The sequence below is a fragment of the Oncorhynchus clarkii genome, chromosome 25 (genome assembly GCF_045791955.1).
Source record: "Oncorhynchus clarkii lewisi isolate Uvic-CL-2024 chromosome 25, UVic_Ocla_1.0, whole genome shotgun sequence".
In the NCBI taxonomy this organism is placed as follows: Eukaryota; Metazoa; Chordata; class Actinopteri; order Salmoniformes; family Salmonidae; genus Oncorhynchus; species Oncorhynchus clarkii.
This window is the reverse complement of record NC_092171.1, coordinates 46413527-46440026: the sequence shown is the minus strand read 5'-3', so window position 1 is coordinate 46440026 and position 26500 is coordinate 46413527. Positions and strand designations below refer to the sequence as shown.

At 45.9% G+C, this 26500-nt stretch overlaps 1 protein-coding gene across 1 annotated transcript in view; it reads right to left on the bottom strand.

Moving 5' to 3' along the window:
- Positions 1-26500, bottom strand: part of LOC139383385 (fibroblast growth factor receptor 3) — a 206028-nt gene that overhangs the window by 115950 nt on the left and 63578 nt on the right. The window contains 1 exon segment of the mRNA XM_071127909.1: positions 21028-21276. Within this exon segment, the coding sequence (XP_070984010.1) occupies positions 21028-21276 (249 nt within the window).

Below are 26500 nucleotides of genomic sequence, written 5' to 3'. Positions count from 1 at the left end.
AGGCTTTTATCAGAGTGGAAATGAGGCCTGTATCAGGGTGGAAATGAGGCCAGTATCAGAGTGGAAATTAGGTCTGTATCAGAGTGGGAACGAGGACAGTATCAGAGTGGAAATGAGGCCTGTATCAGAGTGGAACTAAGGCTTTTATCAGAGTGGAACTAAGGCTTTTATCAGAGTTGAACTAAGGCTTTTATCAGAGTGGAAATGAGGCCTGTATCAGAGTGGAAATGAGGCCAGTATCAGAGTGGAAATGAGGCCTGTATCAGAGTTGAACTAAGGCTTTTATCAGAGTGGAAATGAGGCCTGTATCAGAGTGGAACTAAGGCTTATATCAGAGTGGAACTAAGGCTTTTATCAGAGTGGAACTAAGGCTTTTATCAGAGTGGAAATGAGGCCTGTATCAGAGTGGAAATGAGGCCAGTATCAGAGTGGAAATGAGGCCTGTATCAGAGTGGGAACGAGGCCAGTATCAGAGTGGAAATGAGGCCTGTATCAGAGTGGAACTAAGGCTTTTATCAGAGTGGAAATGAGAACTGTATCAGAGTGGAACTAAGGCTTTTATCAGAGTGGAAATGAGGCCTGTATCAGAGTGGAAATGAGTCCAGTATCAGAGTGGAACTAAGGCTTTTATCAGAGTGGAACTAAGGCTTTTATCAGAGTGGAACTAAGGCTTTTATCAGAGTGGAAATGAGGCCTGTATCAGAGTGGAAATGAGGCCAGTATCAGAGTGGAAATGAGGCCTGTATCAGAGTGGGAACGAGGCCAGTATCAGAGTGGAAATGAGGCCTGTATCAGAGTGGAACTAAGGCTTTTATCAGAGTGGAAATGAGGCCTGTATCAGCGTGGAAATGAGGCCTGTATCAGAGTGGAACTAAGGCTTTTATCAGAGTGGAAATGAGGCCTGTATCGGAGTGGGAACGAGGCCAGTATCAGAGTGGAAATGAGGCCTATATCAGAGTGGAACTAAGGCTTTTATCAGAGTGGAAATGAGGCCTGTATCAGAGTGGAAATGAGGCCTATATCAGAGTGGAAATGAGGCCTGTATCAGAGTGGAACTAAGGCTTTTATCAGAGTGGAACTAAGGCTTTTATCAGAGTGGAACTAAGGCTTTTATCAGAGTGGAAATGAGGCCTGTATCAGAGTGGAAATGAGGCCAGTATCAGAGTGGAAATGAGGCCTGTATCAGAGTGGAACTAAGGCTTTTATCAGAGTGGAACTAAGGCTTTTATTAGAGTGGAACTAAGGCTTTTATCAGAGTGGAACTAAGGCTTTTATCAGAGTGGAAATGAGGCCTGTATCAGTGGAAATGAGGCCAGTATCAGAGTGGAAATGAGGCCTGTATCAGAGTGGGAACGAGGCCAGTATCAGAGTGGAAATGAGGCCTGTATCAGAGTGGAACTAAGGCTTTTATCAGAGTGGAAATGAGGCCTGTATTAGAGTGGAACTAAGGCTTTTATCAGTGGAAATGAGGCCTGTATCAGAGTGGAAATGAGGCCTATATCAGAGTGGAACTAAGGCTTTTATCAGAGTGGAACTAAGGCTTTTATCAGAGTGGAAATGAGGCCTGTATCAGAGTGGAACTAAGGCTTTTATCAGAGTGGAAATGAGGCCTGTATTAGAGTGGAACTAAGGCTTTTATCAGTGGAAATGAGGCCTGTATCAGAGTGGAAATGAGGCCTATATCAGAGTGGAACTAAGGCTTTTATCAGAGTGGAACTAAGGCTTTTATCAGAGTGGAACTAAGGCTTTTATCAGAGTGGAAATGAGGCCTGTATCAGAGTGGAAATGAGGCCAGTATCCGAGTGGAAATGAGGTCTGTATCAGAATGGAAACGAGGCCAGTATCAGAGTGGAAATGAGGCCTGTATCAGAGTGGAAATGAGGCCTATATCAGAGTGGAAATGAGGCCTGTATCAGAGTGGAACTAAGGCTTTTATCAGAGTGGAACTAAGGCTTTTATCAGAGTGGAACTAAGGCTTTTATCAGAGTGGAAATGAGGCCTGTATCAGAGTGGAAATGAGGCCAGTATCAGAGTGGAAATGAGGCCTGTATCAGAGTGGAACTAAGGCTTTTATCAGAGTGGAACTAAGGCTTTTATTAGAGTGGAACTAAGGCTTTTATCAGAGTGGAACTAAGGCTTTTATCAGAGTGGAAATGAGGCCTGTATCAGTGGAAATGAGGCCAGTATCAGAGTGGAAATGAGGCCTGTATCAGAGTGGGAACGAGGCCAGTATCAGAGTGGAAATGAGGCCTATATCAGAGTGGAACTAAGGCTTTTATCAGAGTGGAACTAAGGCTTTTATCAGAGTGGAACTAAGGCTTTTATCAGAGTGGAAATGAGGCCTGTATCAGAGTGGAACTAAGGCTTTTATCAGAGTGGAAATGAGGCCTGTATTAGAGTGGAACTAAGGCTTTTATCAGTGGAAATGAGGCCTGTATCAGAGTGGAAATGAGGCCTATATCAGAGTGGAACTAAGGCTTTTATCAGAGTGGAACTAAGGCTTTTATCAGAGTGGAACTAAGGCTTTTATCAGAGTGGAAATGAGGCCTGTATCAGAGTGGAAATGAGGCCAGTATCCGAGTGGAAATGAGGTCTGTATCAGAATGGAAACGAGGCCAGTATCAGAGTGGAAATGAGGCCTGTATCAGAGTGGAACTAAGGCTTTTATCAGAGTGGAACTAAGGCTTTTATCAGAGTGGAACTAAGGCTTTTATCAGAGTGGAAATGAGGCCTGTATCAGAGTGGAAATGAGGCCAGTATCAGAGTGGAAATGAGGCCTGTATCAGAGTGGGAACGAGGCCAGTATCAGAGTGGAAATGAGGCCTGTATCAGAGTGGAACAAAGGCTTTTATCAGTGTGGAACTAAGGCTTTTATCAGAGTGGAAATGAGGCCTGTATCAGAGTGGAAAGAGGCCAGTATCAGAGTGGAAATGAGTCCAGTATCAGAGTGGAAACGAGGCCAGTATCAGAGCGGAAATGAGTCCAGTATCAGAGTGGAACTAAGGCTTTTATCAGAGTGGAAATGAGGCCTGTATCAGAGTGGAAATGAGGCCTATATCAGAGTGGAACTACGGCTTTTATTAGAGTGGAACTAAGGCTTTTATCAGAGTGGAACTAAGGCTTTTATCAGAGTGGAAATGAGGCCTGTATCAGAGTGGAAATGAGGCCTGCATCAGAGTGGAAATGAGGCCTATATCAGAGTGGAACTAAGGCTTTTATTAGAGTGGAACTAAGGCTTTTATCAGAGTGGAACTAAGGCTTTTATCAGAGTGGAAATGAGGCCTGTATCAGAGTGGAAATGAGGCCAGTATCAGAGTGGAAATTAGGCCTGTATCAGAGTGGGAACGAGGCCTGTATCAGAGTGGAACTAAGGCGTTTATCAGAGTGGAACTAAGGCTTTTATCAGAGTGGAAATGAGGCCTGTATAAGAGTGGAAATGAGGCCTGTATCAGAGTGGAAATGAGGCCAGTATCAGAGTGGAAATGAGGCCTGTATCGGAGTGGGAACGAGGCCAGTATCAGAGTGGAAATGAGGCCTGTATCAGAGTGGAACTAAGGCTTTTATCAGAGTGGAAATGAGGCCTGTATCAGAGTGGAACTAAGGCTTTTATCAGAGTGGAAATGAGGCCTGTATCAGAGTGGAAATGAGGCCTATATCAGAGTGGAACTAAGGCTTTTATCAGAGTGGAAATGAGGCCTGTATCAGAGTGGAAATGAGGCCTATATCAGAGTGGAAATGAGGCCTGTATCAGAGTGGAAATGAGGCCTGTATTAGAGTGGAACTAAGGCTTTTATCAGTGGAAATGAGGCCTGTATCAGAGTGGAAATGAGGCCTATATCAGAGTGGAACTAAGGCTTTTATCAGAGTGGAACTAAGGCTTTTATCAGAGTGGAACTAAGGCTTTTATCAGAGTGGAAATGAGGCCTGTATCAGAGTGGAAATGAGGCCAGTATCCGAGTGGAAATGAGGTCTGTATCAGAATGGAAACGAGGCCAGTATCAGAGTGGAAATGAGGCCTGTATCAGAGTGGAACTAAGGCTTTTATCAGAGTGGAACTAAGGCTTTTATCAGAGTGGAACTAAGGCTTTTATCAGAGTGGAAATGAGGCCTGTATCAGAGTGGAAATGAGGCCAGTATCAGAGTGGAAATGAGGCCTGTATCAGAGTGGGAACGAGGCCAGTATCAGAGTGGAAATGAGGCCTGTATCAGAGTGGAACAAAGGCTTTTATCAGAGTGGAACTAAGGCTTTTATCAGAGTGGAAATGAGGCCTGTATCAGAGTGGAAAGAGGCCAGTATCAGAGTGGAAATGAGTCCAGTATCAGAGTGGAAACGAGGCCAGTATCAGAGCGGAAATGAGTCCAGTATCAGAGTGGAACTAAGGCTTTTATCAGAGTGGAAATGAGGCCTGTATCAGAGTGGAAATGAGGCCTATATCAGAGTGGAACTACGGCTTTTATTAGAGTGGAACTAAGGCTTTTATCAGAGTGGAACTAAGGCTTTTATCAGAGTGGAAATGAGGCCTGTATCAGAGTGGAAATGAGGCCTGCATCAGAGTGGAAATGAGGCCTATATCAGAGTGGAACTAAGGCTTTTATTAGAGTGGAACTAAGGCTTTTATCAGAGTGGAACTAAGGCTTTTATCAGAGTGGAAATGAGGCCTGTATCAGAGTGGAAATGAGGCCAGTATCAGAGTGGAAATTAGGCCTGTATCAGAGTGGGAACGAGGCCTGTATCAGAGTGGAACTAAGGCGTTTATCAGAGTGGAACTAAGGCTTTTATCAGAGTGGAAATGAGGCCTGTATAAGAGTGGAAATGAGGCCTGTATCAGAGTGGAAATGAGGCCAGTATCAGAGTGGAAATGAGGCCTGTATCGGAGTGGGAACGAGGCCAGTATCAGAGTGGAAATGAGGCCTGTATCAGAGTGGAACTAAGGCTTTTATCAGAGTGGAAATGAGGCCTGTATCAGAGTGGAACTAAGGCTTTTATCAGAGTGGAAATGAGGCCTGTATCAGAGTGGAAATGAGGCCTATATCAGAGTGGAACTAAGGCTTTTATCAGAGTGGAAATGAGGCCTGTATCAGAGTGGAAATGAGGCCTATATCAGAGTGGAAATGAGGCCTGTATCAGAGTGGAACTAAGGCTTTTATCAGAGTGGAACTAAGGCTTTTATCAGAGTGGAACTAAGGCTTTTATCAGAGTGGAAATGAGGCCTGTATCAGAGTGGAAATGAGGCCAGTATCAGAGTGGAAATGAGGCCTGTATCAGAGTGGAACTAAGGCTTTTATCAGAGTGGAACTAAGGCTTTTATTAGAGTGGAACTAAGGCTTTTATCAGAGTGGAACTAAGGCTTTTATCAGAGTGGAAATGAGGCCTGTATCAGTGGAAATGAGGCCAGTATCAGAGTGGAAATGAGGCCTGTATCAGAGTGGGAACGAGGCCAGTATCAGAGTGGAAATGAGGCCTGTATCAGAGTGGAACTAAGGCTTTTATCAGAGTGGAAATGAGGCCTGTATTAGAGTGGAACTAAGGCTTTTATCAGTGGAAATGAGGCCTGTATCAGAGTGGAAATGAGGCCTATATCAGAGTGGAACTAAGGCTTTTATCAGAGTGGAACTAAGGCTTTTATCAGAGTGGAACTAAGGCTTTTATCAGAGTGGAAATGAGGCCTGTATCAGAGTGGAAATGAGGCCAGTATCAGAGTGGAAATGAGGTCTGTATCAGAATGGAAACGAGGCCAGTATCAGAGTGGAAATGAGGCCTGTATCAGAGTGGAACTAAGGCTTTTATCAGAGTGGAAATGAGGCCTGTATCAGAGTGGAACTAAGGCTTTTATCAGAGTGGAAATGAGGCTTTTATCAGAGTGGAACTAAGGCTTTTATCAGAGTGGAAATGAGGCCTGTATCAGAGTGGAAATGAGGCCAGTATCAGAGTGGAAATGAGGCCTGTATCAGAGTGGGAACGAGGCCAGTATCAGAGTGGAAATGAGGCCTGTATCCGAGTGGAACTAAGGCTTTTATCAGAGTGGAACTAAGGCTTTTATCAGAGTGGAAATGAGGCCTGTATCAGAGTGGAAATGAGGCCAGTATCAGAGTGGAAATGAGGCCTGTATCAGAGTGGGAACGAGGCCAGTATCAGAGTGGAAATGAGGCCTGTAATCAGAGTGGAACTAAGGCTTTTATCAGAGTGGAACTAAGGCCAGTATCAGAGTGGAAACGAGGCCAGTATCAGAGTGGAAATGAGTCCAGTATCAGAGTGGAAATGAGGCCTGTATCAGAGTGGAAATGAGGCCAGTATCAGAGTGGAAATGAGGCCTGTATCAGAGTGGGAACGAGGCCAGTATCAGAGTGGAAATGAGGCCTGTAATCAGAGTGGAACTAAGGCTTTTATCAGAGTGGAACTAAGGCCAGTATCAGAGTGGAAACGAGGCCAGTATCAGAGTGGAAATGAGTCCAGTATCAGAGTGGAAATGAGGCCTGTATCAGAGTGGAAATGAGGCCTATATCAGAGTGAAACTAAGGCTTTTATTAGAGTGGAACTAAGGCTTTTATCAGAGTGGAACTAAGGCTTTTATCAGAGTGGAAATGAGGCCTGTATCAGAGTGGAAATGAGGCCTGCATCAGAGTGGAAATGAGGCCTATATCAGAGTGGAACTAAGGCTTTTATTAGAGTGGAACTAAGGCTTTTATCAGAGTGGAACTAAGGCTTTTATCAGAGTGGAAATGAGGCCTGTATCAGAGTGGAAATGAGGCCTGTATCAGAGTGGAAATGAGGCCAGTATCAGAGTGGAAATTAGGCATGTATCAGAGTGGGAACGAGGCCTGTATCAGAGTGGAACTAAGGCTTTTATCAGAGTGGAACTAAGGCTTTTATCAGAGTGGAAATGAGGCCTGTATAAGAGTGGAAATGAGGCCTGTATCAGAGTGGAAATGAGGCCAGTATCAGAGTGGAAATGAGGCCAGTATCAGAGTGGAAATGAGGCCTGTATCGGAGTGGGAACGAGGCCAGTATCAGAGTGGAAATGAGGCCTGTATCAGAGTGGAACTAAGGCTTTTATCAGAGTGGAAATGAGGCCTGTATCAGAGTGGAACTAAGGCTTTTATCAGAGTGGAAATGAGGCCTGTATCAGAGTGGAAATGAGGCCTATATCAGAGTGGAACTAAGGCTTTTATCAGAGTGGAAATGAGGCCTGTATCAGAGTGGAACTAAGGCTTTTATCAGAGTGGAAATGAGGCTTTTATCAGAGTGGAACTAAGGCTTTTATCAGAGTGGAAATGAGGCCTGTATAAGAGTGGAAATGAGGCCTGTATCAGAGTGGAAATGAGGCCAGTATCAGAGTGGAAATGAGGCCTGTATCGGAGTGGGAACGAGGCCAGTATCAGAGTGGAAATGAGGCCTGTATCAGAGTGGAACTAAGGCTTTTATCAGAGTGGAAATGAGGCCTGTATCAGAGTGGAACTAAGGCTTTTATCAGAGTGGAAATGAGGCCTGTATCAGAGTGGAAATGAGGCCTATATCAGAGTGGAACTAAGGCTTTTATCAGAGTGGAAATGAGGCCTGTATCAGAGTGGAAATGAGGCCTATATCAGAGTGGAAATGAGGCCTGTATCAGAGTGGAACTAAGGCTTTTATCAGAGTGGAACTAAGGCTTTTATCAGAGTGGAACTAAGGCTTTTATCAGAGTGGAAATGAGGCCTGTATCAGAGTGGAAATGAGGCCAGTATCAGAGTGGAAATGAGGCCTGTATCAGAGTGGAACTAAGGCTTTTATCAGAGTGGAACTAAGGCTTTTATTAGAGTGGAACTAAGGCTTTTATCAGAGTGGAACTAAGGCTTTTATCAGAGTGGAAATGAGGCCTGTATCAGTGGAAATGAGGCCAGTATCAGAGTGGAAATGAGGCCTGTATCAGAGTGGGAACGAGGCCAGTATCAGAGTGGAAATGAGGCCTGTATCAGAGTGGAACTAAGGCTTTTATCAGAGTGGAAATGAGGCCTGTATTAGAGTGGAACTAAGGCTTTTATCAGTGGAAATGAGGCCTGTATCAGAGTGGAAATGAGGCCTATATCAGAGTGGAACTAAGGCTTTTATCAGAGTGGAACTAAGGCTTTTATCAGAGTGGAACTAAGGCTTTTATCAGAGTGGAAATGAGGCCTGTATCAGAGTGGAAATGAGGCCAGTATCAGAGTGGAAATGAGGTCTGTATCAGAATGGAAACGAGGCCAGTATCAGAGTGGAAATGAGGCCTGTATCAGAGTGGAACTAAGGCTTTTATCAGAGTGGAAATGAGGCCTGTATCAGAGTGGAACTAAGGCTTTTATCAGAGTGGAAATGAGGCTTTTATCAGAGTGGAACTAAGGCTTTTATCAGAGTGGAAATGAGGCCTGTATCAGAGTGGAAATGAGGCCAGTATCAGAGTGGAAATGAGGCCTGTATCAGAGTGGGAACGAGGCCAGTATCAGAGTGGAAATGAGGCCTGTATCCGAGTGGAACTAAGGCTTTTATCAGAGTGGAACTAAGGCTTTTATCAGAGTGGAAATGAGGCCTGTATCAGAGTGGAAATGAGGCCAGTATCAGAGTGGAAATGAGGCCTGTATCAGAGTGGGAACGAGGCCAGTATCAGAGTGGAAATGAGGCCTGTAATCAGAGTGGAACTAAGGCTTTTATCAGAGTGGAACTAAGGCCAGTATCAGAGTGGAAACGAGGCCAGTATCAGAGTGGAAATGAGTCCAGTATCAGAGTGGAAATGAGGCCTGTATCAGAGTGGAAATGAGGCCAGTATCAGAGTGGAAATGAGGCCTGTATCAGAGTGGGAACGAGGCCAGTATCAGAGTGGAAATGAGGCCTGTAATCAGAGTGGAACTAAGGCTTTTATCAGAGTGGAACTAAGGCCAGTATCAGAGTGGAAACGAGGCCAGTATCAGAGTGGAAATGAGTCCAGTATCAGAGTGGAAATGAGGCCTGTATCAGAGTGGAAATGAGGCCTATATTGGAGTGAAAGTAAGGCTTTTATTAGAGTGGAACTAAGGCTTTTATCAGAGTGGAACTAAGGCTTTTATCAGAGTGGAAATGAGGCCTGTATCAGAGTGGAAATGAGGCCTGCATCAGAGTGGAAATGAGGCCTATATCAGAGTGGAACTAAGGCTTTTATTAGAGTGGAACTAAGGCTTTTATCAGAGTGGAACTAAGGCTTTTATCAGAGTGGAAATGAGGCCTGTATCAGAGTGGAAATGAGGCCTGTATCAGAGTGGAAATGAGGCCAGTATCAGAGTGGAAATTAGGCATGTATCAGAGTGGGAACGAGGCCTGTATCAGAGTGGAACTAAGGCTTTTATCAGAGTGGAACTAAGGCTTTTATCAGAGTGGAAATGAGGCCTGTATAAGAGTGGAAATGAGGCCTGTATCAGAGTGGAAATGAGGCCAGTATCAGAGTGGAAATGAGGCCAGTATCAGAGTGGAAATGAGGCCTGTATCGGAGTGGGAACGAGGCCAGTATCAGAGTGGAAATGAGGCCTGTATCAGAGTGGAACTAAGGCTTTTATCAGAGTGGAAATGAGGCCTGTATCAGAGTGGAACTAAGGCTTTTATCAGAGTGGAAATGAGGCCTGTATCAGAGTGGAAATGAGGCCTATATCAGAGTGGAACTAAGGCTTTTATCAGAGTGGAAATGAGGCCTGTATCAGAGTGGAACTAAGGCTTTTATCAGAGTGGAAATGAGGCTTTTATCAGAGTGGAACTAAGGCTTTTATCAGAGTGGAAATGAGGCCTGTATCAGAGTGGAAATGAGGCCAGTATCAGAGTGGAAATGAGGCCTGTATCAGAGTGGGAACGAGGCCAGTATCAGAGTGGAAATGAGGCCTGTAATCAGAGTGGAACTAAGGCTTTTATCAGAGTGGAACTAAGGCCAGTATCAGAGTGGAAACGAGGCCAGTATCAGAGTGGAAATGAGTCCAGTATCAGAGTGGAAACGAGGCCAGTATCAGAGTGGAAATGAGTCCAGTATCAGAGTGGAACTAAGGCTTTTATCAGAGTGGAAATGAGGCCTGTATCAGAGTGGAAATGAGGCCTATATCAGAGTGAAACTAAGGCTTTTATTAGAGTGGAACTAAGGCTTTTATCAGAGTGGAACTAAGGCTTTTATCAGAGTGGAAATGAGGCCTGTATCAGAGTGGAAATGAGGCCAGTATCAGAGTGGAAATTAGGCCTGTATCAGAGTGGGAACGAGGCCAGTATCTGAGTGGAAATGAGGCCTGTATCAGAGTGGAACTAAGGCTTTTATCAGAGTGGAACTAAGGTTTTTATCAGAGTGGAACTAAGGCTTTTATCAGAGTGGAAATGAGGCCTGTATCAGAGTGGAAATGAGGCCAGTATCAGAGTGGAAATGAGGCCTGTATCAGAGTGGGAACGAGGCCAGTATCAGAGTGGAAATGAGGCATGTATCAGAGTGGAACTAAGGCTTTTATCCGAGTGGAAATGAGGCCTGTATCAGAGTGGAACTAAGGCTTTTATCAGAGTGGAAATGAGGCCTGTATCAGAGTGGAAATGAGGCCAGTATCAGAGTGGAAATGAGGCCTGTATCAGAGTGTAAATGAGGCCAGTATCAGAGTGGAAATGAGGCCTGTATCAGAGTGGAACTAAGGCTTTATTCAGAGTGGAAATGAGGCCTGTATCCGAGTGGAAATGAGGCCTGTATCAGAGTGGAAATGAGGCCTGTATCAGAGTGGAACTAAGGCTTTATTCAGAGTGGAAATGAGGCCTGTATCCGAGTGGAAATGAGGCCTGTATCAGAGTGGAAATGAGGCCTGTATCAGAGTGGAACTAAGGCTTTTATCAGAGTGGAAATGAGGCCTGTATCAGAGTGGAACTAAGGCTTTTATCAGAGTGGAAATGAGGCCTGTATCCGAGTGGAAATGAGGCCTGTATCAGAGTGGAAATGAGGCCTGTATCAGAGTGGAACTAAGGCTTTTATCAGAGTGGAAATGAGGCCAGTATCAGAGTGGAAATGAGGCCTGTATCAGAGTGGAAATTAGGCCTGCATCAGAGTGGAACTAAGGCTTTTATCAGAGTGGAAATGAGGCCTGTATCAGAGTGGAAATGAGGCCTGTATCAGAGTGGAACTAAGGCTTTTATCAGAGTGGAAATGAGGCCTGTATCAGAGTGGAACTAAGGCTTTTATCAGAGTGGAAATGAGGCCAGTATCAGAGTGGAAATGAGTCCAGTATCAGAGTGGAAACGAGGCCAGTATCAGAGTGGAAATGAGGCCTGTATCAGAGTGGAACTAAGGCTTTTATCAGAGTGGAAATGAGGCCTGTATCAGAGTGGAAATGAGGCCTGTATCAGAGTGGAACTAAGGCTTTTATCAGAGTGGAAATGAGGCCTGTATCAGAGTGGAAATGAGGCCTGTATCAGAGTGGAACTAAGGCTTTTATCAGAGTGGAAATGAGTCCTGTATCAGAGTGGAAATGAGGCCAGTATCAGAGTGGAAATTAGGCCTGTATCAGAGTGGAACTAAGGCTTTTATCATAGTGGAAATAAGGCCTGTATCAGAGTGGAAATGAGGCCTGTATCAGAGTGGAACTAAGGCTTTTATCAGAGTGGAAATGAGGCCTGTATCAGAGTGGAACTAAGGCTTTTATCAGAGTGGAAATGAGGCCAGTATCGGAGTGGAAATGAGTCCAGTATCAGAGTGGAAACGAGGCCAGTATCAGAGTGGAACTAAGGCTTTTATCAGAGTGGAAATGAGGCCTGTATCAGAGTGGAACTAAGGCTTTAATCAGAGTGGAAATGAGGCCTGTATCAGAGTGGAAATGAGGCCTATATCAGAGTGAAACTAAGGCTCTTATCAGAGTGGAACTAAGGCTTTCATCAGAGTGGAAATGAGGCCTGTATCAGAGTGGAAATGAGGCCAGTATCAGAGTGGAAATGAGGCCAGTATCAGAGTGGAAATGAGGCCTGTATCAGAGTGGAACTAAGGCTTTTATCAGAGTGGAACTAAGGCTTTTATCAGAGTGGAACTAAGGCTTTTATCAGAGTGGAAATGAGGCCTGAATCAGAGTGGAAATGAGGCCAGTATCAGAGTGGAAATGAGGCCTGTATCAGAGTGGGAACGAGGCCAGTATCAGAGTGGAAATGAGGCATGTATCAGAGTGGAACTAAGGCTTTTATCCGAGTGGAATTGAGGCCTGTATCAGAGTGGAACTAAGGCTTTTATCAGAGTGGAAATGAGGCCTGTATCAGAGTGGAAATGAGAACAGTATCAGAGTGGAAATGAGGCCTGTATCAGAGTGTAAATGATGCCAGTATCAGAGTGGAAATGAGGCCTGTATCAGAGTGGAACTAAGGCTTTATTCAGAGTGGAAATGAGGCCTGTATCCGAGTGGAAATGAGGCCTTTATCAGAGTGGAAATGAGGCCTGTATCAGAGTGGAACTAAGGCTTTATTCAGAGTGGAAATGAGGCCTGTATCCGAGTGGAAATGAGGCCTGTATCAGAGTGGAAATGAGGCCTGTATCAGAGTGGAACTAAGGCTTTTATCAGAGTGGAAATGAGGCCTGTATCAGAGTGGAACTAAGGCTTTTATCAGAGTGGAAATGAGGCCTGTATCCGAGTAGAAATGAGGCCTGTATCAGAGTGGAAATGAGGCCTGTATCAGAGTGGAACTAAGGCTTTTATCAGAGTGGAAATGAGGCCTGTATCAGAGTGGAAATGAGGCCTGTATCAGAGTGGAACTAAGGCTTTTATCAGAGTGGAAATGAGGCCTGTATCAGAGTGGAACTAAGGCTTTTATCAGAGTGGAAATGAGGCGAGTATCAGAGTGGAAATGAGTCCAGTATCAGAGTGGAAACGAGGCCAGTATCAGAGTGGAAATGAGGCCTGTATCAGAGTGGAACTAAGGCTTTTATCAGAGTGGAAATGAGGCCTGTATCAGAGTGGAAATGAGGCCTGTATCAGAGTGGAACTAAGGCTTTTATCAGAGTGGAAATGAGGCCTGTATCAGAGTGGAAATGAGGCCTGTGTCAGAGTGGAACTAAGGCTTTTATCAGAGTGGAAATGAGTCCTGTATCAGAGTGGAAATGAGGCCAGTATCAGAGTGGAAATGAGGCCTGTATCAGAGTGGAAATGAGTCCTGTATCAGAGTGGAACTAAGGCTTTTATCAGAGTGGAAATTAGGCCTGTATCAGAGTTGAAATGAGGCCTGTATCAGAGTGGAAATGAGGCCAGAGGTCTGAGGCCTGTATCAGAGTGGAACTTGGCTGTGACAATTGGAGCCAGAAGTGTCTGAGCCTATGTGAGCATGCGCTACTAGATGTGTGGGAGGAATACGTGTGTGTGTAACTTGGCAGCAGCAGTTCTGAATCCTCTCCTCTCCTCTCCTCTCCTCTCCTCAGCTCTAAAGGAGCTGCCTGCTCCGCTCCGCCCATCTGACTGTGTGTATCTGAATGTTGGAACTCTGGAGGTTTTCAACTAGACAGAACCTGGGAGGAAACCTCTCTGTTTATGGACTATAATAAGCTGGCAGAAATCAATACTTACTGGTAATCAGATATCTATTGACTGAAAGCTGTGGATAGTTTGTTTATTGGTTATACTGACTGGTTATACTGTAAGATCTATCAGGCAGACACAGGGAAGTCGTGGTGACCTAACCATAACCCTCCTATCAGACACAGGGAAGTCGTGGTGACCTAACCATAACCCTCCTATCAGACACAGGCAAGTCGTGGTGACCTAACCATAACCCTCCTATCAGACACAGGGAAGTCGTGGTGACCTAACCATAACCCTCCTATCAGACACAGGGAAGTCGTGGTGACCTCCTGACAGTGACTAATATTATTCATCACGGTTGGTCATTACATAATTGGTTGATTAAATCATTACCCTCTTGGAGAGATATGGATAGAAACAGAGGGATACAGAGTAGAGGGAAAAGGACAGCCAAACAGAGAGAGAGAGAGAGAGAGAAAGAGAGAGAGAGGAGAGAGAGAGGAGAGAAAGTTATAGCCAAACAGTGGAGACTAATTTGACCCCAACAAATACCAGGCTATATGTGTCAACAGCAACAAAAACAATGTACTGAGTAAATGTCAAATTGGCTTTTTCCCAAATTACCGTACGACAGACCACGTATTCACCCTGCACAACCCAATTGACAAACAAACAAACCGAAACAAAGGCAAAAAAAAAAAAAGTCTTCTCATGCTTTGTTGATTTAAAACATCTTTCGACACAATTTGGCATGAGGGTCTGCTATACAAATGGATGGAAAGTGGTGTTGGGGGAAAAACATACGACATTATAAAATCCATGTACACGAACAACAATATGCAAATAACACACATTTCTTTCCACAGGGCCGTGGGGTGAGACAGGGATGCAGCTTAAGCCCCACCCTCTTCAACATATATATCAACGAATTGGTGCGGGCACTAGAACAGTCCGCAGCACCCGGCCTCACCCTACTAGAATCTGAAGTCAAATGTCTACTGTTTGCTGATGATCTGGTGCTTCTGTCACCAATCAAGGAGGGCCTTTAGCATCCCCTAGATCTTCTGCACAGATTCTGTCAGACCTGGGCCCTGACAGACCTGGGCCCTGACAGATCTGGGCCCTGACAGACTTGGGCTCTGACAGACCTGGGCCTTGACAGACCTGGGCCCTGACAGACCTGGGCCCTGACAGACCTGGGCCCTGACAGACCTGGGCCCTGACAGACTTGGACCCTGACAGTAAATCTCAGTAAGACCAAAATTATGGTGCTCCAAACAAAGATCCAGTTTCCAGGACCGCAAATACAAATTCCACCTAGACACCGTTGCCCTAGAGCACCCAAAAAAACTATACATACCTCGGCCTAAACATCAGCACCACAGGTAACTTCCACAAATCTGTGAACAATCTGAGAGACAAGGCAAGAAGGGCCTTCTACACCATCAAAAGGAACATAAAATTCAACATACCAATTAGAATCTGGCAAAAAATACTTGAATCAGTTATAGAACCCATTGCCCTTTATGGCAGTGAGGTCTGGGGTCTGCTCACAAACAAAGATTTCACTGAATGGGACAAACACCAAATTGACACTCTTCATGCAGAATTCTGCAAAATTATCCTCTGTGTACAACGTAAAACACCAAATAATGCATGCAGAGCAGAATTAGGCCGATACCCAGTAATGATCAAAATCCAGAAAAGAGACGTTAAATTCTACAACCACGTAAAAGGAAGTGATTCCCAAACCTTCCATAACAACGCCATCACCTACAGGAGATGAACCTGGAGAAGAGTCCCCAAAGCAAGCTGGTCCTGGGGCTCTGTTCACAAACACACCCTACAGAGCCCCAGGACAGCAGCACAATTAGACCCAACCAAATCATGAGAAAACAAAAAGATAATTACTTGACACATTGGAAAGAATTAACAAAAAAAATATTAGGGCTATTTGCCCCATAACAGAGAGTACACAGTGGCAGAATACCTGACCACTGTGACTGACCCAAACTTAAGGAAAGCTTTGACTATATACAGACTCAGTGAGCATAGCCTTGCTATTGAGAAAGGCCGCCGTAGACAGACCTGGCTCTCATGAGAAGACAGGCCCACAAAATGAGGTGGAAACTGAGCTGCACTTCCTAACCTCCTGCCAAATGTATGACCATATTAGAGACACATATTTCCCTCAGATCCCTCAGACCCACAAATAATTAGAAAACAAACCCAATTTTGATAAACGCCCATATCTACTAGATGAAATTCCACAGTGTGCATCACAGCAGCAAGATGTGTGACCTGTTGCCTCAACAAAAGGTCAACCAGTGAAAAACAAACACCATTGTAAATACAACCCATATTTATGCTTATTTATTTTCCTTTTTGTACTTTAACTATTTGCACATCGTTACAACACTGTAAATAGTAGACATAATATGACAGAAATGTCTTTATGTTTTGGAACTTTTGTGAGTGTAATGTTTACTGTTAGTTTTTATTGTTTATTTCACTTTTGTTTATTATCTACTTCACTTCGTTTGGCAAATTATGTGTTTTCCATGCCAATAAAGCCCCGTAAATTGAATTGAATTGAGAGAGAGAGAGAGAGAGAGAGAGAGAGTGGTGGGAAAAGGAAAGATAGAGAGAGAGAGAGATTTAGGAGAGAGGAGGGAAAATGATAGCCAACCAGAGAGAGAGAGAGAGGAGAGAGGAGGGAAAAGGATAGCCAACCAGAAAGAGAGAGAGGAGAGAGGAGGGAAAAGGATAGCCAACCAGAGAGAGAGAGGAGAGAGGAGGGAAAAGGATAGACAACCAGAGAGAGAGAGAGGAGAGAGGAGGGAAAAGGATAGCCAACCAGAGAGAGAGAGAGGAGAGAGGAGGGAAAAGGATAGCCAACCAGAGAGAGAGAGGAGAGAGGAGGGAAAATGATAGCCAACCAAAGAGAGAGAGAGAGGAGAGAGGAGGGAAAAAGATAGCCAACCAGAGCGAGAGAGGAGAGAGGAGGGAAAAGGATAGCCAACTAGACAGCGAGAGAGAGGAGAGATGAGGGAAAAGGATAGCCAACCAGAGAGAGAGAGAAGAGAGAGGAGGGAAAAGGATAGCCAACCAGAGAGAGAGAGAGGAGAGAGGAGGGAAAAGGATAGCCAACCAGAGAGAGAGAGATAGGAGAGAGGAGGGAAAAGGATAGCCAACCAGAGAGAGAGAGGAGAGAGGAGAGAGGAGGGAAAAGGATAGCCAACCAGAGAGAGAGAGAGAGAGGAGAGAGGAGGGAAAAGGATAGCCAACCAGAGAGAGAGAGAGAGAGAGGAGAGAGGAGGGAAAAGGATAGCCAACCAGAGAGAGAGAGAGGAGAGAGGAGGGAAAATGATAGCCAACCAGAGAGAGAGAGAGGAGAGAGGAGGGAAAAGGATAGCCAACCAAAGAGAGAGAAGAGAGGAGGGAAAAGGATAGCCAACCAGAGAGAGAGAGGAGAAAGGAGGGAAAAGGATAGCCAACCAGAGAGAGAGAGAGGAGATAGGAAGGAAAAGGATAGCCAACCAGAGAGAGAGAGAGGAGAGAGGAGGGAAAAGGATAGCCAACCAGAGAGAGAGAGAGAGAGAGGAGAGAGGAGGGGAAAGGATAGCCAACCAGAGAGAGAGAGAGGAGGGAAAAGGATAGCCAACCAGAGAGAGAGAGAGAGAAGAGAGAGGAGGGAAAAGGATAGCCAACCAGAGAGAGAGAGAGAGAGAGGAGATAGGAGGGAAAAGGATAGCCAACCAGAGAGAGAGAGAAAGAGGAGAGAGGAGAGAGGAGGGAAAAGGATAGCCAACCAGAGAGAGATCAGAGAGAGGAGAGAGGAGATAGGAGGGAAAAGGATAGCCAACCAGAGAGAGAGAGGAGGGAAAAGGATAGCCAACCAGAGAGAGAGAGAGGAGAAAGGAGGGAAAAGGATAGCCAACCAGAGAGAGATGAGAGAGGAGAGAGGAGGGAAAAGGATAGCCAACCAGAGAGAGAGAGAGAGAGGAGAGAGGAGAGAGGAGGGAAAAGGATAGCCAACCAGAGAGAGAGAGGAGAGAGGAGGGAAAGGGATAGCCAACCAGAGAGAGAGAGAGAGAGAGGAGATAGGAGGGAAAAGGATAGCCAACCAGAGAGAGAGAGAGAGAGAGAGAGAGAGAGAGGAGAGAGGAGGGAAAAGGATAGCCAACCAGAGAGAGAGAGGAGAGAGGAGGGAAAAGGATAGCCAACCAGAGAGAGAGAGAGAGAGGAGATAGGAGGGAAAAGGATAGCCAACCAGAGAGAGAGAGAGAGAGGAGATAGGAGGGAAAAGGATAGCCAACCAGAGAGAGAGAGAGAGAGGAGATAGGAGGGAAAAGGATAGCCAACCAGAGAGAGAGAGAGAGAGAGGAGAGAGGAGGGAAAAGGATAGCCAACCAGAGAGAGAGAGAGAGAGGAGAGAGGAGGGAAAAGGAGAGCAAACCAGAGAGAGAGGAGAGAGGAGGGAAAAGGATAGCCAACCAGAGAGAGAGAGAGAGAGAGGAGAGAGGAGGGAAAAGGATAGCCAACCAGAGAGAGAGAGGAGAGAGGAGAGAGGAGGGAAAAGGATAGCCAACCAGAGAGAGAGGAGAGAGGAGGGAAAATGATAGCCAACCAGAAAGAGAGAGAGAGAGGAGAGAGGAGGGAAAAGGATAGCCAACCAGAGAGAGAGAGAGGAGAGAGGAGGGAAAAGGATAGCCAACCAGAGAGAGAGAGAGAGAGGAGAGAGGGAAAATGATAGCCAACCAGAGAGAGAGAGAGAGGAGAGAGGAGGGAAAAGGATAGCCAACCAGAGAGAGAGAGAGGAGAGAGGAGGGAAAAGGATAGCCAACCAGAGAGAGAGGAGAGAGGAGAGAGGAGGGGAAATGATAGCCAACCAGAGAGAGAGAGAGAGAGGAGAGAGGAGGGAAAAGGATAGCCAACCAGAGAGAGAGAGAGAGAGGAGAGAGGAGGGAAAAGGATAGCCAACCAGAGAGAGAGAGAGAGAGGAGAGAGGAGGGAAAATGATAGCCAACCAGAGAGAGAGAGAGAGGAGAGAGGAGGGAAAAGGATAGCCAACCAGAGAGAGAGAGAGGAGAGAGGAGGGAAAAGGATAGCCAACCAGAGAGAGAGGAGAGAGGAGAGAGGAGGGAAAATGATAGCCAACCAGAGAGAGAGAGAGAGAGGAGAGAGGAGGGAAAAGGATAGCCAACCAGAGAGAGAGAGAGGAGAGAGGAGGGAAAATGATAGCCAACCAGAGAGAGAGGGAGAGGAGAGAGGAGGGAAAAGGATAGCCAACCAGAGAGAGAGAGAGAGAGAGAGGAGAGAGGAGGGAAAATGATAGCCACCCAGAGAGAGAGAGAGAGAGAGAGGAGAGAGGAGGGAAAAAGATAGCCAACCAGAGAGAGAGAGAGAGGAGAGAGGAGGGAAAAGGATAGCCAACCAGAGAGAGAGAGGAGAGGAGAGAGGAGGGAAAAGGATAGCCAACCAGAGAGAGAGAGAGAGAGAGAGAGGAGAGAGGAGGGAAAAGGATAGCCACCCAGAGAGAGAGAGAGAGAGAGAGAGAGAGGAGAGAGGAGGGAAAAGGATAGCCAACCAGAGAGAGAGAGAGAGGAGAGAGGAGGGAAAAGGATAGCCAACCAGAGAGAGAGAGGAGAGAGGAGGGAAAAGGATAGCCAACCAGAGAGAGAGAGAGAGAGAGAGGAGATAGGAGGGAAAAGGATAGCCAACCAGAGAGAGAGAGAGGAGAGAGGAGGGAAAAGGATAGCCAACCAGAGAGAGAGAGAGAGGAGATAGGAGGGAAAAGGATAGCCAACCAGAGAGAGAGAGAGAGGAGAGAAGGGAAAAGGATAGCCAAGCAGAGAGAGAGAGAGAGAGAGAGAGAGAGAGAGGAGTTAAAAGGATAGCCAACCAGAGAGAGGAGGGAAAAGGATAGCCAACCAGAGAGAGAGAGAGGAGAAAGGAGGGGAAATGATAGCCAACCAGAGAGAGAGGAGAGAGGAGAGAGGAGGGAAAAGGATAGCCAACCAGAGAGAGAGAGAGAGGAGAGAGGAGGGAAAAGGATAGCCAACCAGAGAGAGAGAGAGAGAGAGAGAGAGGAGAGAGGAGAGAGGAGGGAAAAGGATAGCCAACCAGAGAGAGAGAGAGAGAGAGAGAGAGAGAGAGAGAGAGAGGAGGGAAAATGATAGCCAACCAGAGAGAGAGAGAGAGAGAGAGGAGAGAGGAGGTAAAAGGATAGCCAACCAGAGAGAGAGAGAGAGAGAGAGAGGAGGGAAAAGGATAGCCAACCAGAGAGAGAGAGAGGAGGGAAAAGGATAGCCAACCAGAGAGAGAGAGAGAGAGGAGATAGGAGGGAAAAGGATAGCCAACCAGAGAGAGAGAGAGAGAGAGAGGAGGGAAAAGGATAGCCAACCAGAGAGAGAGAGCGAGAGAGAGAGAGGAGTGAAAAGGATAGCCAACCAGAGAGAGAGAGAGAGGAGAGAGGAGGGAAAATGATAGCCAACCAGAGAGAGAGAGAGAGAGAGAGGAGAGAGGAGGGAAAAGGATAGCCAACCAGAGAGAGAGAGAGAGGAGAGAGGAGGGAAAATGATAGCCAACCAGAGAGAGAGATAGAGAGAGGAGAGAGGAGGGAAAAGGATAGCCAACCAGAGAGAGAGAGAGAGAGAGAGAGAGAGGAGAGAGGAGGGAAAATGATAGCCAACCAGAGAGAGAGAGAGAGAGAGGAGAGAGGAGGGAAAAGGATAGCCAACCAGAGAGAGAGAGAGAGAGAGGAGAGAGGAGGGAAAAGGATAGCCAACCAGAGAGAGAGAGAGAGGAGATAGGAGGGAAAAGGATAGCCAACCAGAGAGAGAGAGAGAGAGGAGAGAGGAGGGAAAAGGATAGCCAACCAGAGAGAGAGAGAGAGAGAGAGAGAGGAGGGAAAAGGATAGCCAACCAGAGAGAGAGAGGAGGGAAAGGATAGCCAACCAGAGAGAGAGAGAGGAGAAAGGAGGGGAAATGATAGCCAACCAGAGAGAGAGGAGAGAGGAGAGAGGAGGGAAAAGGATAGCCAACCAGAGAGAGAGAGAGAGGAGAGAGGAGGGAAAAGGATAGCCAACCAGAGAGAGAGAGAGAGAGAGAGAGAGAGAGAGGAGGGAAAAGGATAGCCAACCAGAGAGAGAGAGAGAGAGAGAGGAGAGAGGAGGTAAAAGGATAGCCAACCAGAGAGAGAGAGAGAGAGAGGAGGGAAAAGGATAGCCAACCAGAGAGAGAGAGGAGGGAAAAGGATAGCCAACCAGAGAGAGAGAGAGAGAGAGGAGATAGGAGGGAAAATGATAGCCAACCAGAGAGAGAGAGAGGAGAGAGGAGGGAAAAGGATAGCCAACCAGAGAGAGAGAGAGAGAGAGAGGAGGGAAAAGGATAGCCAACCAGAGAGAGAGAGAGAGGAGAGAGGAGGGAAAATGATAGCCAACCAGAGAGAGAGAGGAGAGAGGAGGAAAAAGGATAGCCAACCAGAGGTAAATATAAAACCTGACGGATAGCAAGAGAGATGGAGATGTATGATGATATCACCTGTCACTCTGATTGTGTAGTTGCTGAGCAGGTTGTTGTCGTGAGTGACGTGGCAGGAATACATGCCGGAGTCCTCGTAAGACACGTTGATGATGCGTAGAACCCTCTGGTCCACTCGCGTCCGGTTGCTAGGCAACAGGCCGCTGCCATCCTTGAACCAGAGGACAGCTTGGGCGGGACCGTTGGGGTTACAGGACAGATCCAGGGTGTCCCCAGTAGAGACCACATAGTCCTCCAGGAACACAGAGTCTTAAGGGACAGAGACAGGGTTAGGGTTAGAGAGACATAGAGAGAGACAGGACAGATCCAGGGTGTCCCCAGTAGAGACCACATAGTCCTCCAGGAACACAGAGTCTAGAAGGGGAGAGAGAGAGACACAGACAAACAGAGAGATTACGCATAGAGGAAGACTACCTCAAAAGACAAAGAGTGTATAGCCAGGGACAAAGAGAAATGGTTAGGGAGCAGAGAGAGAGACAGACAGGGTTAGGGGACAGAGAGAGAGACAGACAGGGTTAGGGGGCAGAGAGAGACGGACAGGGTTAGGGGACAGAGAGAGAGAGACAGACAGGGTTAGGGGACAGAGAGAGACAGACAGGGTTAGGGGACAGAGAGAGACAGGCAGGGTTAGGGGACAGAGAGAGAGACAGACAGGGTTAGGGGACAGAAAGAGACAGACAGGGTTAGGGGACAGAGAGAGAGACAGACAGGGTTAGGGGACAGAGAGAGAGACAGAGAGGGTTAGGGGACAGAGACAGACAGGGTTAGGGGACAGAGAGAGAGACAGACAGGGTTACACTCTTATAAAAAAGGGTTCTGAAGGGGTTCTACCAAGACCTGTTTCGATCAGAAGACAATGGTTCTTCGTAAGGCAAAGGGTTCTACCCAGAACCTTTAACATTCTAAGAACTGGTTCTAGAAGAAAGGGCTCTTTGATGATTGTTTGGAAGGTGAGAAGGGTTCTACATATATGGTATTTCCCAGCATGCTCTATTGCAGGGCGATTTTCAGAATAGTTTGTTTTACTGTTAAATCTGTTGTTTTTGCAGTGATTGATTGATTAATGTCATGCTGCACAGAGATCAATAACACACTGTTTTCTAGTTGATTGATGTCATGCTGCACAGAGATCAATAACACACTGTTTTCTAGTTGATTGATGTCATGCTGCACAGAGATCAATAACACACTGTTTTCTAGTTGATTGATGTCATGCTGCACAGAGATCAATAACACACTGTTTTCTAGTTGACTGATGTCAAGCTGCACAGAGATCAATAACACACTGTTTTCTAGTTGATTGATGTCATGCTGCACAGAGATCAATAACACACTGTTTTCTAGTTGACTGATGTCAAGCTGCACAGAGATCAATAACACACTGTTTTCTAGTTGATTGATGTCATGCTGCACAGAGATCAATAACACACTGTTTTCTAGTTGATTGATGTCATGCTGCACAGAGATCAATAACACACTGTTTTCTAGTTGATTGATGTCATGCTGCACAGAGATCAATAACACACTGTTTTCTAGTTGATTGATGTCATGCTGCACAGAGATCAATAACACACTGTTTTCTAGTTGATTAATGTCATGCTACACAGAGATCAATAACACACTGTTTTCTAGTTGATTGATGTCGTGCTGCACAGAGATCAATAACACACTGTTTTCCAAACTAATCCAACCTGCTAATATTTTGATTTCAAATCAAATCAAAATCAAATCAAATCAAATCAAAATTGTATTTGTCACATACATGTGTTTAGCAGATGTTATTGCGGGTGTAGTGAAACGCTCGTTTTAATGGACCTGTTGCTGAGATGGTTGTTCCAACGTAGATGATGGAGGTCGACTCAGTAATCAATCTACCCTGACAGTCATTCAGAATGCAGTAGATTCCAATAGAAATTACACAACATTTCGCTTGCAGGCCTGATGTGGCCTGTAAACCAGCCTGTGTTAGGCTATAACCAGGCCCTTAAATAAAGGTCTTATATATTGTATGTACTCTATTGTCATAACATGACATTTTAAGGCTAATAAGGCTGGTAGAACTGTTCATAGAGGGTTCTAGGTAGAAACCTACGTAGGGGGTTCTAGGTAGAACCCTCAGCAAAGGATTCTACCCAGCAACAGAAAGGGTCCCATATGGGGACAAACTGATGATCCCGGTATGCTTCCACTTAGCACATTTTTCTCTAAGAGTTAGAGACAGGGTTAAGGGACAGAGAGAGACAGACAGGGTCAACTCTCTCTCTCTCTCCCTCCATCTTCCTCTCCCTCTCTCTCCCCCTCTCTCTCTCTCCCTCCATCTTCCTCTCCCTCTCTCTCTCCATCTCTCCCCCCTCTCTCTCTCTCCCTCCATCTTCCTCTCCCTCTCTCTCTCCATCTCTCTCTCTCTCCCTCTCTCCATCTCTCCACCTCTCTCTCTCTCTCCCTCTCTCTCCATCTTTCCCCTCTCTCTCTCTCTCTCTCTCTCTCTCTCCTTTCTCTCCCCCTCTCCATCTCTCTCTCTCTCTTTCCTCTCTCTCCCCTTCTCTCCCCCTCTCCATCTCTCTCTCTCTCTCTCTCTCTCTCTCCTTTCTCTCCCCCTCTCCATCTCTCTCTCTCTCTCTCTCCCTCTCTCTCCATCTTTCCTCTCTCTCTCTCTCTCTCTCCTTTCTCTCCCCCTCTCCATCTCTCTCTCCATCTTTCCTCTCTCTCTCTCTCTCTCTCTCTCTCTCTCTCTCTCTCTCTCTCCCTCTCTCTCCATCTCTCCCCTTCTCTCCCCCTCTCCATCTTTCCTCTCTCTCTCTCTCTCTCTCCTTTCTCTCCCCCTCTCCATCTCTCTCTCCATCTTTCTCTCTCTCTCTCTCTCTCTCTCTCTCTCTCTCTCTCTCTCTCTCTCTCTCTCTCCCCCTCTCCATCTCTCTCTCCATCTTTCCTCTCTCTCTCTCTCTCTCTCTCTCTCTCTCTCTCTCCTTTCTCTCCCCCTCTCCATCTCTCTCTCTCTCTCTCTCTCTCTCTCCCTCTCTCTCCATCTTTCCTCTCTCTCTCTCTCTCTCTCTCCTTTCTCTCCCCCTCTCCATCTCTCTCTCCATCTTTCCTCTCTCTCTCTCTCTCTCTCTCTCTTTCCTCTCTCTCCCCCTCTCCATCTCTCTCTCTCTTTCCTCTCTCTCCCCCTCTCAGACAACTACTTTCCTGTAAAATAGATGAAAGTGTGAATGTGCGTTACCATGGTTCCATGGTAGATGGAGATCATGAATGAGTTATGATGATTCATATCCTACAGTATGGGGGAGTATTTAAAACAGAGAAAGACAACTTCAGAAGGATTGGTTAATGAGTTTATAGAGCGAGTTTGTGTTGTTTACACACACACACACACACACATACACACACCGTGTGCAGTGTGTGTGTGTAGTGTGTGTAGTGTTTGAAGTGTGTGTAGAGTGTGAGTGTGTGTAGTGTTTGTAGTGTGTGCAGTGTGGGTGTGTGTAGTGTGTGTAGTGTGTGCAGTGTTTGTAGTGTGTGTAGTGTGTGCAGTGTGTGCGTGTAGTGTTTGTAGTGTGTGTAGTGTTTGTAGTGTGTGTAGTGAGTGTAGTGTGTGCAGTGTTCGTAGTGTGTGCAGTGTGTGTGTGTGTAGTGTTCGTAGTGTGTGTGTGTAGTGTGTGTAGTGTTTGTAGTGTGTGTAGAGTGTGCAGTGTTTGTAGTGTGTGCAGTGTGTGTGTGTGTGTGTAGTGTTCGTAGTGTGTGTGTGTAGTGTATGTAGTGTGTGCAGTGTGTGTGTGTAGTGTGTAGTGTTTGTAGTGTGTGTAGTGTGTATAGTGTGTATAGTGTGTGTAGTGTGTGTAGTGTGTGTGTGTAGTGTGTGTGTGTGTAGTGTGTAGTGTGTAGTGTTTGTAGTGTGTGTAGTGTGCGTAGTGTGTATAGTGTGTGCAGTGTGTGTGTAGTGTGTGCAGTGTGTGTGTGTAGTGTATGTAGTGTGTGTGTGTAGTGTGTGTAGTGTTTCTGGTGTGTGTGTATACAGTGCCTTGCAAAAGTATTCAACCACCTTGGCGTTTTTTCCTATTTTGTTGCAATACAACCAGTAATTTAAATTGATATTTATTTGGATTTCATGTAATGGATTTACACAAATTAGTCCAAATTGGTGAAGTGAAAAGAATAACTTGAAACAGAAAAGTGGTGTGTGCATAAGTATACACCCCCTTTCCTATGAAGCTCCTAAATTAGATATGGTGCAACCAATTATCCACAGAAGTCACATAATTTGTTAAATAAAAGTCCAACTGTGTGCAATCTAAGTGTCACACGACCTCAGTATATATACACCTGTTCTGAAAGGCCCCAGAGTTTGCAACACGCCTAAGCAAGGGGCACCACCAAGCAAGTGGCAACATGAAGACCAAGGAGCTCTCCAAACAGGTCAGGGACAAAGTTGAGGAGAAGTACAGATCAGGGTTGGGTTATAAAGAAGTATCTGAAACTTTGAATATCCCACGGAGCACCATTAAATCCATTATTAAATAATGAAAAGAATATGGCACCACAACAAACCTGCCAAGAGAGGGCCGCCCACCAAAACTCACAGACCAGGCAAGGCGGGCATTGTTCAGAGAGGCGACAAAGAGCCCGAAGATAACCCTGAAGGAGCTGCAAAGCTCCACAGCGGAGATTGGAGTATCTGTCCATAGGACCACTTTAAGCCGTACACTTCACAGAGCTTTACGGAAGAGTGTTCAGAAAAAAATTGCTTATAAATAAAAAAATAAGCAAACACATTTGGTGTTCACCAAAAGGCATGTGGGAGACTCCCCAAACATATGGAAGAAGGTACTCTGGTCAGATGAGACAAAAATGTAGCCTTTTGGCCATCAAGGAAAACGCTATTTCTGGAGCAAACTCAACACCTTTCATCACCCCGAGGGCACCATCCCCACATTGAAGCATGGTGGTGGCAGCATCATGCTGTGGGGATGTTTTTCATCGGCAGGGGCTGGGAAACTGGTCAGAATTGAAGGAATGATGGATGGTGCTAAATACAGGGAAATTATTGAGGGAAACCTGTTTCAGTCTTCCAGAGATTTGAGACTTGGATGGAGGTTCACCTTCCAGCAGGACAATGACCCTAGGCTTACTGCTAAAGCAACACTCGAGTGGTTTAAGGGGAAACATTTAAATGTCTTGGAATGGCCTAGTCTTGTCTTGGAATGGCCTCAATCCAATTGAGAATCTGTGGTATGACTTAAAGATTGCTGTACACCAACGGAACCCATCCAACTTGAAGGAGTTTTGGCTTGAAGAATGGGCAAAAATCCCAGTGACTAGATGTCCCAAGCTTATAGAGACTTACCCCAAGAGATTTGCAGCTGTAATTGCTGCAAAAGGTGGCTCTACAAAGTATTGACTTTGGGGGGTGAATAGTTATGCACGCTCAAGTTTTCCGTTTTTTTGTGTTATTTCTTGTTTGTTTCACAATAAAAAA